Below are 12,662 nucleotides of genomic sequence, written 5' to 3'. Positions count from 1 at the left end.
AGATTAGGGTTCGCAAAACACTTGATTGGTATCTCCACCAATGTTTGACAATGAATAGTATGTACCACCTGAGGAAATTTAATAAGTTACGTACGTTAATCCGAATTACCATTTTAGTTTATATTATTCAGTCGTAGACTTATGAAAGTAGAATATCACAAATTAAATATGTCCTACTCCCATAAAGTGATAAAAAAAAATATTTGAAGAATAGAATACGATTGTTGCTAGTAAACTTATTTAGTGTTAAATTTGAGTTATATTGATGTAGTCAGTGTGGAACTTTTGTCAATATTATAATATTAATTGTATATATGATTTTTATGAATGTTTATTTCTACAAACTATAACTGCAAAACTTGGTATCTCCACCAATGTTTGACAATGAATAGTATATATCCACCACAGGATATTTAATAAGTTACATACGTTAATCCGAATTACCAGTTTATATAATTTATTTATCCAATCGTAGAATTATGAAAGTAGAATCTCACAAATTAATATGTCTCATTCCCATAAGGTGATAAAAGAATTAAAAGTTGAAGAGTAAAATATGATTGTTGCTTGTAATCCTAGAAAAGGTTTACAGTAATAAATGGTATATTTTATTTTGTTAATTACCATATTTTTAAAATATTATGTGTAAAAATTTGCATATTTTGATCACAAAAAATCATTTCCGCTGCCGGGATTTGAACCCAAAAATCAAGAGATAACTCATTTAGTATTAAATTTGAGTCATATTCATGCAGCCAGTATGCTACAACGGAACTTTTGTTGATATTAGTATATTAACAGTATATATGATTTTTAAGAATGTTTATTTCTACAAACTATAGCTGCAAAACACTTGATTGGTATCTCCACCAATGTTTGACAATGAATAGTATATATTCACCGCAAGAAATTTAAAAAGTTATGTACGTTAATCCGAATTACCACTTTATATATAGTTTATATTATCCAATCGTAGACTTACAAAAATAGAATCTCACAAATTAATATATCCCACTCCCATAAGGTGATAAAAGAAATTAAAGTTGAAGAGTAGAATATGATTATCGCTTGTAACCCGGAAAAAAATATTCCACTGCCGGGATTTGAACCCGGGAATCAGGAGATAACTCATTTATTGTTAAATTTGAGTCATATTCATGCAGCCAGTATGCTACAGCGGAACTTTTGTTGATATTATTATATTAACGGTATATATAATTTTTATGAATGTTTATTTCTACAAACTATAGCTGCAAAACATTAATCCGAATTACCACTTTATATATAGTTTATATTATCCAATTTTAGACTTACGAAAGTCGAATCTCATAAATTAATATGTCTCACTCCTATAAGGTTATAGAAGAAATTAAAAGTTGAAGAGTAGAATACGATTGATCCGAATTACCACTTTATGTATAGTTTATATTATCCAATTTTAGACTTATGAAAGTCGAATCTCATAAATTAATATGTCTCACTCCCATAAGGTTATAAAAGAATTGAAAGTTGAAAAGTAGAATATGATTGTCGCAAAAAAATACTTCCACTGCCGGGATTTGAACCCGGATTTGAACCCAGAAATCAGGAAATAACTCATTATCGGTTAAATTTGAGTCATATTCATGCAGCCAAATGTGCTATAGCGGAATTTTTGATGATATTATAATATTAATAGTATATATGATTTTTATGAATGTTTATTTCTACAAACTATGGCTGCTGCTCTACTTTCCGCAATCAGATTTAATCGAGGGTTTGCTTGGAATTTTGTTCTATCGAGGTTTAGGGAAGTTCTATATTTGATGATACCAAAATGGTTACTCAAACAAAATAAAGCCCGAGTACTAGGGAAGACCATCATAGTACACAACCAGCGTATGATGAAGAATGTCAATGAAGTCAAAGGCTTTCTACGTAATTAGTAAGCACTGCACCATCACTCCAGTTGCGATTTCTACAAATATATAAGCTATGATGATGCATCTCAATACATTTAATCGAGAAAGGGTAATGTACTATTGTTATGTGGGTGTGCCAGAGGAGCTAAAGCATATGGTCCAGAAATATATTTTTCAGTTTTCCTTCAGATCGAGGGTCCAAAATTTTCAGTATTAACAAAGAATAGTAAATTAAAAGCCACATAGCCGGCCCCTGCAGGTTTTAAAGTAAAGATGGACTATCTAAAATTACTTTTATTATTTCTTAAAAAATAAATTGTGCGCGTGCGTAACGATACGCGTCATCTTTCATCAACCGGGACACACTATAAATACATGCTCTTAAAGCTCACACATCTTTCACAGATCACAACAAAATATACATAACAAGTTTGGATCTAGCTACTTCAACCAAAAACGTGCAAATTTAGCAAAAGAAAAACATGGCTTGCTACAAGTTTCTTGTTGTCTTGGTTTTGTTCGCTACCTGCTTATCTCTTGCTAATTCAAACCCGTTTAGAACCACACCCTCGGAACAAAGTAAGCATATATATCTTATTCATCTTTATATCCTCTCGTGATATCTATATAGATATCACGTGGATCGTCGTGGTTTTTGTATGTAAGCAATATACGTTAACATGGTTTAATTCCATGCATATATGATCCCCCTCTCATATATTACATATATAAACAGCTGAAACGGTGAATCTCAATGATGAAACGGATGCAAAAGAACCTCAGCAATATGGTGTAGGATACAACATAGGTAAGTGGTGCAGGTACGGTTGCTGCTATCGGGGAAGCTACGGCTGCATCCGCTGCTGTGGTTACCCCAACGAGGAAACTAACAGTGTGGAGACCTCCAAACGCGGCCGTGGCGGCTGCAAATACGGTTGCTGCGGCAGCTATGCTTATGGACAGTGCAGCGCATGTTGCAGCCGCACCCAAGTCGCAGAAAAATCTACCGAGCAGGAAGCTTCTCCATGAAAAGGGAGCTAAACACCATGGATATGTTACCGTATAACGTATGGCCACATTAAGTACTTATTTTAATACAATAAAGTGGTACTATGAACGTATCTTAGATGGTACGTGGAAATAAAGTAAGTGGCCTTTTGTATATGTTTGTGTGTATGCGCAGTTCTATATATATATATATATATATATATATGACGCTTGAAGAATACTTAACTTTATGACGCTTGAATTACTTATTGTGATGCATATTCGTAAGGATAATCCGATGTTTTAGATCGCGTTATCATACTAAAGGAATCGAGAAATGATCTACATAAACACAACAAGATCACTAACCACACTTGCTTACTTTGATGACTTACTCAAGTACGATTCACATGACCTTACTTGGGAGATTTTAAATTTGTATCTGATCGATCAATAATTCACTTAGTCATGCTGATGTAGTTTATTGTATGTATGTAATGTAATCGATTATGTTTTCCACAACAAAAAGAGAGGATAGTTCTACTCAACCAAGAAAAACATTAAAAATTATGGTCCGTCACCATTATGAATATCAAACAGGCTCACTGGGCCACTGCATCTTCATATCTTATATATTATTTGATGAATTCTACTAATTCATGGCATATGAATTAACTAAATTTATTAATCTCATGCCCATTTAATCACATCACCACCAAAATTATAGACCAATATACTTGTAACGAGAATTTATCTAAGCGTTTAATATTCCTATAGAAAACTATTGTATACTGCAGATCATGTTTATACGGGGTTTTTTCTTATTACAAAAACCATGTTTATACAGTCTATAAGGGGAACTAATCATATAATAAATTCGCCTAGCCACAAAAAATACGTACGTGTTCCCTTTTTCATATATCAAAAATAATAACAAATGTCATGCTTTAGAGAAAATTGGATCAAATCTTAAATTTAAGCGGGGTAAAAAATAATTAATTAACTTGGACCAGTCTTAAAAAACATGATAAAGTAGAACTTCTTGATTTAAAAAAAAAACAGCTAGTAACAGCAGAAGTATATATCCGGTTTCATTTAACATAAGTTCGGAAATATCGAATATTAGATTTGTAAGTACTTATGAACGACGTTAGGTCGTTTTAAGAATTAGTGCAATGACACTCAAAATTCTCCACAATGGGTCCAATTATGTTCTCTTATCATCAGACTTTTCTAATCTTCTTTGATATCATCATGATGTCTTATATCACATATAAAGAATATCTTCTCTTTATCAGATTCGTATATTCGAAACTAATGAAAAGTACTATATTTTATTTTAAAAGAAAGACAAGTACTCTCAATTTGAAATCTAAATCTTTTTTAAAAATTCAAAATCATCAACAAACAAGCTTTGTTGGTGCCGAAGATTCATACATTAATAAAAGATCCACAATTTGTTTAACTCTTGTCGTGTGTGTACTCTATCTAAAAACATGTAGAAAACCGTATCGCATTAACAACTAAATTAAAGACATAGTACGTCTAAAGGTCCTTTATAAGGACAACATCCAAAGAAACACTATAGCCCAAAACCTGATTTTGTTCGTCCTTCCTTCCATACGAAAGTAACCGAAAAGTCCACGAAACAAACCAAAACCAGAAATTATATTTTACAAATTTTGTGGAACTGAACATGCATTTCCCTTGTTCGGTTCTTTGTTAACAATCAAATAATCCATATATCGCCTTCGCCTAAAACCCTACACACTTAATCGTCTGGCCCATGTTTGAGTTTGGCGCCCATGTTTGTCAAACATGTAGGTCCGTTTGTTAATTTTCTAAGCCACGTATTTCGAAAGAGGTTCCCTCTAGAATTGACCGGTTCATCATTTGTATCCTTATATTACATTGCATGGCATATAATTGGTCAGGCCCCAATTTTCTTACTTTATTTTCTTATTATGAATTGAGAATGATTAACTTTATCCAAATGAAGCGTAACCGTTTTCCCACATAAGTTGGTAATAATAACAATATACTTGTCGCGATGTGAAATATACAAAAATAAAGATAGATAAATCATTGTATGAATCCGATCCATTCCTTTTATTGGCTAATTTGATGTTTCAAAAAGATTTAATATATATCATCAGCCAGACAAGTAGAAGTTTGTATCAAGAATGAATGCATGCAAAAAAAAAACACTGTTTCCCTACCACATAAATAATATGATTCATTATAGTATATAATAAGATAAAGGATTCGAATTTGAAAGAAACAAAGAAAGAAAGATAAAGCTATTACTTTAATTGGTGAAGAGAACCTTTAATCTGGATCTCAACTATGAAAACCAAAGTTCAAACCCTATCCCATCTTTCGTATAGTATCAATCATGTACATATCTATCTATATACTCATTTGATGTGGGATACATAGAGACACTAAACATGATTTTAATAGCCACTAATAATCTGCCACATCACCAGTTCCTCTCTGATTAGCGGATAATAATGATATGGAAGGGTATAGTTGTACTTTCACACTAATGCGTGAAAAAAGATTCTCTCAGCACACGCGACGCTTCTTCTTCTTCTCCCCTTTTATAATCTCGAGACGATAACGGAACAGATCACGGAGAGCGAGAGAGAGCTATGGCGGCGTTACGAATGAGGAAGGCAACGACGCTTCTATTTTCCAGTGGGATTACTCAGGGAACGGATCGGATCGCGAGAACGGGAGCATTGGTCAGCCGTTGGATCTCCTCTGCTTCATCATCATCTTCAGCTGTCGTGGCTGAGGATGACGAAACTGGTGGGGTTTACGGATTGGGAAGTGTTTTGAAGGAGTATGAAGATTATAGGAGATCTCTGTACGGTGATATCACGCACAAGGCTTTGCTTGTTGATGCTGTTGGTACTCTCCTTGTTCCTGCTCAACCTACTGCTCAGGTCTGTCTCTCATTATGTTCTTTCTGATTCAATGGGGAATTGCTTTTAGTATATTTATACTATTGGAATATTTAGTGGAATTGATGTTTTGGTTCTGTGTATGGTTTGATCAATTTGAAAGCGATTGAATGCTTTGTTATGTTGGGAATGTGATGGTGATTTTGAGCTGTGTTGGTGATTTTGACTCTGTAGATATACAAGAATATTGGAGAGAAGTATGGAGTTGAGTACTCGGAGGCTGAGATACTTACTAGATACAGAAGAGCTTATCAGAAGCCATGGGGTGGATCTCATCTTAGGTATTTAATTCTCTTCATCTGAGGCATTATATTTGTTTGGAATGAATTTTTTTTACATTGTTGATCATGATTACGACTCTAGTGATGCATCTCTGTGCAAAAGATCAGGCTTGAAGTTGACACTTGGGAAAACTACATTTGTTGTGGTGTTCTTGATTATGATGAATTCTTTGTTTGCAGATATGTAAATGATGCGAGACCTTTCTGGCAGTATATAGTGACTGAATCAACAGGCTGTTCGGATTCTCACTACTTTGAAGAGCTTTACAGCTATTTTACTACAGAACAGGTTTGATCTCCGCTTCTACTTCTCCATATGCTTGAGGAAACGCGTTGAAGTTTGTAACTTTCTCTTGATATCTATTTATTCCATTTGGTTTTCACAGGCGTGGAAGTTATGTGATCCAGAGGCAGAGAAAGTGTTCAAGGCTATTAAAGAAGCGGGTGTAAAAGTTGCCATTGTGTCCAACTTCGATACTCGGTTAAGACCTCTCTTAAGAGCACTGAGATGTGAAGACTGGTTTGATGCTGTAGCTGTTTCAGCAGAAGTAATAGCACTTCTTTCTTTGTATCTTTTCGTAGATGATCTGAAATGTTTTCGGAGTGAGTGTGTGTATATATACAGTACTAAAGGTTTTTGTGTTTGATTGTTTTGTCAGGTTGAAGCGGAGAAACCAAACCCAACTATCTTCTTGAAAGCTTGTGAGTTATTAGGAGTGAAACCTGAGGATGCGGTTCATGTAGGAGACGACCGTAGGAATGATGTATGGGGAGCTAGAGACGCGGGCTGTGATGCTTGGCTATGGGGAAGTGAAGTTACTTCCTTTAAACAGGTAACGAATCTCTCTGATTTCCTCAAATCTCTCAAGAGTTAATATAAATTATTGACAACTGAAAATGAATTGTGTATCTTTTTGGTTCTACAGGTTGCTCAACGGATAGGAGTGAAGGTCTGAAGCAAAACGCATATAAGAGAATTGGTTCAGACATGTTCAGGCTTCAGTTTTAGCTTTTGCTTTTTCCTGAGCAGTTTTGTACATTTGATTTCTCTTTCGTAGTATAATTTGTGTGTATATGTTGTCGTTTATGTACAAAACCAGAAAATAATGTACCCTATGATCAATAAAGCTTCATGATCATTCTTGATCTGAACAGATGTCTTATACTGTTTTTGACATTTGCTTAGAATTTCACAAACTTGGACCTAGACAATGTGTATTGTATGAATAATATACCAGAAGTTGCTACCTGTAAGTTGACAAAAATAGTGAATGCTACTCAATCCAATTATTAACATGATGCTCCGAACTGTTTGACAAGTCCTTCATATTCTAGAGATACACATATATTGTGCTACATTCGAAAGTTAAGACATGTATGACGTAAATGTAACCTAATAGTTTACTTTGGTGTCGTCAGAGAAGCCCATTTAGATCTTTGGATTTAAAGGGGCCTAACTAGAAAAGTAAGGAAACATTCTCAGGTATCGCCATCTTTCTTTTATTCGTTGATATAGAATCTAGGGAAAATGTGATGAAAACCCACTTTCTCCTAAAGTATTGTCACAAAAACCCACTTTCTACTCATGATATACTTTCCCAAGTTTTTTGCTTATGTGTCCACTTTCCTTTTACATTTTTGCCCTTACTAACAACTTACCTCTCTTTCTCTCCTTCTTTTCTCTCTTTTTCTCTTCTTTTTTGTTGTTAACACTTTAACAAAGTAAAATATATTTATTTGTTATCATAAAACAAATTTTCTATTTATTTATATAAAATATGTTATGATTATATATTTTCTACATTTTAAGATACATATTGCTATATTTTTTATGAATTTTTAGATTATACAGTATCCATCAGTTGTTGAACATTTGTTCAATTATAAGTGGATAATCAATTGCAGTATTGTTAATAGATAGTTACTTGTGTTTATTCATACAAAATATACATACATAAATTTGATTAGATCTTTATCCATAGCATATTATCCATAACACAACATATTATCCATAACACAACATAGGGTTTAGGGTTTAGGGTTTAGGGTTTAGGGTTTAGGGTTTAGGGTTTAGGGTTTATGGTTTGAACATGCAACAAACTTGTCAATAAATTTCATCTGGATTGCTTGTCCACATGGTCAGAGTTTGGTGGATAGGCTTAGAGATTAATAATGACCATGTTTGTTGTGTAGTATGCTTCTAGTGACACTTCTAAGTTCTAATATCTCTAATTCTAGCTTAAAAATAGTAAAAAAACATTTGGCTAAAAGACATCTAAGTGGCTAAACTATAGTGATGTTTGAACATGCAACAAACTTGTCAATAAATTTCATCTGGATTGCTTGTCCACGTGGTCAGAATTTGGTGGATAGGCTTTGAGATTAATAATGACCATGTTTATTGTGTAGTATGCTTCTAGTGACACTTCTAAGTTCTAATATACCTACTTCTAGCTGAAAAATAGTATAAAAACATTTAGCTAAAAGAAATCTATGTGGCTAATTTATCTTGGACAAATTTCTGCTCATGTAAAGAATGAGCAAGATATTATAAGATAAGTATCCATAACTACTAATCCACATGATTGATATTCAATGTTCTAAATAAATCAATGTTGTTAATTTTTATTTTGTTTATTAACCACTTATGAGTGTATATGTTTCTGGACCAACACAAAATATGAAGCAAGGAGCTCATGGTGTCTATGGATTTAATTGTGTGGATGTTGTATGATGATTCTTTGGTCTGTCTACATTGGTATCCACAAAAAAATATCCACATGATCACATCCATAGCCACCATTCAACTGCTATTCTTCAGCTTAATGTCTAGATATGCTTTGTAAATCCATGGAGACCTATCCACAGTTTTTCTATCCACTAAACTTTGTTTTTTCTTTTTTAAAGTGAATAGTTTTGGTTTTAGGTTCAAGGGTTTATGTTCTAGGATTTAAAATTTAGAATTAAAGGGTTTTGTACTTATTTGGTCTATGTTGTGTTATGGATAATATGTTATGGATAAAGATCTAACCAAATTTATGTATGTATATTTTGTATGAATAAACACAAGTAACTATCTATTAACAATACTGCAATTGATTATCCACTTATAATTGAACAAATGTTCAACGACTGATGGATACTGTATAATCTAAAAATTCATAAAAAATATAGCAATATGTATCTTAAAATGTAGAAAATATATAATCATAACATATTTTATATAAATAAATAGAAAATTTGTTTTATGATAACAAATAAATATATTTTACTTTGCTAAAGTGTTAACAACAAAAAAGAAGAGAAAAAGAGAGAAAAGAAGGAGAGAAAGAGAGGTAAGTTGTTAGTAAGGGCAAAAATGTAAAAGTAAAGTGGACACATAAGCAAAAAACTTGGGAAAGTATACCATGAGTGAAAAGTGGGTTTTTGTGACAGAACTCACACCCAAAGTGGGTTTTCATGACATTTTCCCTAGAATCTAAGGCTTTTGACCTGACCGAGATGACCGGAGTTGACCTGACACTAGAAAATGGCTTTGGCCGTATGATCGTAAACACTCGCAATAATAATATACATATGAATAAACAATAGCCACTATACCATACTATAAGATCTAGTTGATAAATAATGATTGTATTAAAGATAGAGATAGATAGATTGTTGATATAAGCTTGGAATAGCTTGAGAATCAAGAAAAGTATATTTATGAGAAAAGCTAAATATATATATATATATATATATATATTTGTGTTAGGAGATATTTAAAATAAGTTAAGTTTTCTTTGAGGATTAAGAAATTTGTCTAAGAGTTTTTATATATAAGGAGATGGAGAGATGTTGCATAACTGATGAGTTTGTGAGAGAGATTGTTTGAGAGAGCTTTAGTTTTTTGAGTCAGTTTTTCTAAAGCAATAAAAGAGAGAGTCTTTTATAAACAATCTTTGTTTTTGAGTTGTTTGATTTAATATTTGGTATCAGAGCTTTATTGAATCAAATTTTCTTTTAATTCGATCATGAGTGAGATCGTCGAAGTAAAGGCTAAAGAAGGAAGCTCCTCGTCGCTTCAATGTCCGATGTTAAGTCCGACGAACTATACGGTGTGGACTATGAAGATGACCTTGATGCTTAAGGTGAACAAAGTATGGGAAGCTGTTGAACCAGGCGAAAGTGATGATGAAAAAGATAACCTGGCTCGAGCTCTTATATTTCAGTCCATCCCAAAAGCTTTGGTTTTACAAGTAGGAAATCTATCTACCACACAGGAGGTTTGGAATGCAATAAAATCACGATATGTTGGGGCTGAGCGAGTAAAAGAAGCAAGATTGCAGACTTTGATGGCCGAGTTCGAAAGATTAAAGATGAAAGAGTCGGATACCATCGACATGTTCGCTGGAAGACTTTCAGAGCTGTCAACAAAGTCTGCAGCCTTGGGAGAAATTATTGAAGAGTCGAAACTTGTCAAGAAATTTCTGCAGAACTTACCACGAAGAAGATACATTCACATCATTACGTCATTTGAACAAGTTCTTGACCTCAAAACCACAAAATTCGAAGATATTGTAGGAAGACTCAAAGCATATGAAGAGAGAATGTGTGAAGAAGAAGAAGATCAATCTAGTGATCAAGGGAAATTGTTATATGCTAACTCAGAGTCTCAATCTTATCAAGGGAGTTATGGTGCAGGCAGAGGCAGAGGCAGAGGAGGTAGATTTCCCTACAGAAGCAGAGGCAAAGGCGTTATGGCTATCAACAGAATAGAGGATACAGACAGGATCGTGATACATCCAAAGTGATGTGCTATCGATGTGATAAATTGGGGAATTTTGCTGTAGATTGTCCTGATAGATTGCTTAAACTTCAATAAGCACAAGTGAATGTAGAAGATGACACTAAAGAAGCTGATGGATTATTGATGCACGAAGTAGTTTATCTTAACGAAAAGAATATCGAGCCAAAGAAGTTTGAAACACAAATCGACTCCAAGAATATCTGGTACTTAGACAATGGAGCCGGCAACCATATGTCCGGAAACAGAGCTTATTTTCAAAGATTGATGAGATGGTTACAGGAAAAGTGCGGTTTGGTGATGATTCTTGCATTGATATCAAAGGAAAAGGTTCAATTTTATTTGTAAGCAAGAATGGTGATAAGAAGGTACTAGCTGAAGTATATTTCATTCCTGACTTGAAGAGTAATATCATAAGTCTTGGACAGGCCACCGAATCTGGCTGTGATGTTAGAATGAAGGAAGACTACTTAACGCTATATGATCGCCATGGTACCTTGTTGGTAAAAGCTATGAGATCAAAAAACCGACTTTACAAGGTAGCCATGGAAGTTGCAGAAAGTACTTGATGCTTACAACTAAAGGATATCAGTGATTCTACAAGATGGCATGCAAGACTAGGACAGATTGGCTTAGAAACTATGAGGATGATTATAACAAAATAATTGGTTAGTGGCATACCAAACATAGCTATTGCAAGGGACATATGTTCTTCATGTCTACTTGGAAAGCAAACAAGACAAGTTTTTCTTCAAGCTACCTCGTATCGTGCATCAAAGTCTTTAGAGCTCATACATGGTGATCTCTGCGGACCCATCACACCAATGACGGCTGCCAGAAACAGATATATATATTTGTTTTGATTGATGATCATTCTCGCTATATGTGGTCGCTGCTTCTAAAGGAGAAAAGTGATGCCTTTGAGAAAGTCAAAAGTTTCAAGAAACTAGTCGAGCAGGAGCAAGGAACTACCATCAAGACTTTTAGAACAGATAGAGGAGGAGAATTTATGTCTTCTGAATTTCAAGGTTTCTGCGAGAATGCTGGTATCATTAGACATTTAACCGCTCCATATACTCCTCAGCAAAACGGGGTGGTCAAACGAAGAAACAGAACATTGCTTTAGATGACAAGGAGTATAATGAAGCATATGCAGATATCAAACTATCTTTGGGGAGAAGCAGTACGACACGCCACTTACCTCATCAATAGAGTTTCAATAAGAGCTCTATCAATGGTAACTCCATATGAAGTTTCCAAGGGGAAGAAACCGATACTTGACCATCTTCGAGTATTTGGGTGTATTTGTTATGCGAAGAATGAAGCAGCTCATCTAAAAAAACTTGATGATAGGTCTCGAGTATTGGTCCATCTTGGAACCGAGCCTGGATCAAAAGCATATCGGTTATTGGATCCTTCACTTAGAAAAATTGTGGTTAGTCGAGATGTGCTGTTTGATGAAAGTAAGGGTTGAATGTGGAATAAGTTAACAACAGAGTCCGATGGAGTTGCAGAAACAGTTAAAGTGAGCTTTGGGAGATATGGAGATCTCGAGACAGAAGGAGAAACAGAGAACGTTGGAGAAACAGAGCAAAACCGAGAAAGCAGTTTCGAGAATGAAGAAGAATCTAGAAACAATGGTGATACGCTAAGAGATAAGGAAGAGGGTCCAATCATAGAAACAGAGGCTAGCAATGAGGAAGAACATGAAGAGTTGGAGTTGCAACCACAGTTGCGA

General features: G+C 34.3%; 1 protein-coding gene and 1 non-coding gene across 2 annotated transcripts; both read left to right on the top strand.

Moving 5' to 3' along the window:
- Positions 1–2,301: 2,301 nt before the first annotated feature.
- Positions 2,302–3,153, top strand: LOC104782613 (uncharacterized). The gene is made up of 2 exons (XR_015597288.1): positions 2,302–2,480; positions 2,638–3,153. It is a non-coding gene; the product is annotated as an uncharacterized LOC104782613 (transcript).
- A 2,012-nt stretch (positions 3,154–5,165) lies between these two features.
- LOC104782612 (uncharacterized) lies at positions 5,166–7,290 on the top strand. The gene is made up of 6 exons (XM_010507589.2): positions 5,166–5,839; positions 6,032–6,138; positions 6,319–6,427; positions 6,525–6,686; positions 6,798–6,971; positions 7,065–7,290. Exons 1-6 carry the CDS (start codon positions 5,543–5,545, stop codon positions 7,092–7,094), a joined length of 879 nt encoding a protein of 292 aa, XP_010505891.1. The 5' UTR covers positions 5,166–5,542; the 3' UTR covers positions 7,095–7,290.
- The last annotated feature ends 5,372 nt before the right edge of the window (positions 7,291–12,662 follow it).

Source organism: Camelina sativa, chromosome 4, assembly GCF_030686135.1.
Source record: "Camelina sativa cultivar CO46 ecotype springtype chromosome 4, ASM3068613v1".
Taxonomy (NCBI): Eukaryota; Viridiplantae; Streptophyta; class Magnoliopsida; order Brassicales; family Brassicaceae; genus Camelina; species Camelina sativa.
Note: the sequence above shows the minus strand (reverse complement) of the source record. Positions and strands in the feature narration are given on the sequence as shown.

Coding starts and splice junctions, on each gene's coding strand:
- LOC104782612 (XM_010507589.2), top strand. CDS start 5,543: ATGGCGGCGTTACGAATGAGGAAGGCAACGACGCTTCTATTTTCCAGT. Junction 6,139..6,318: donor TGGGGTGGATCTCATCTTAG/GTATTTAATTCT, acceptor CTTTGTTTGCAG/ATATGTAAATGATGCGAGAC. Junction 6,428..6,524: donor GCTATTTTACTACAGAACAG/GTTTGATCTCCG, acceptor TGGTTTTCACAG/GCGTGGAAGTTATGTGATCC.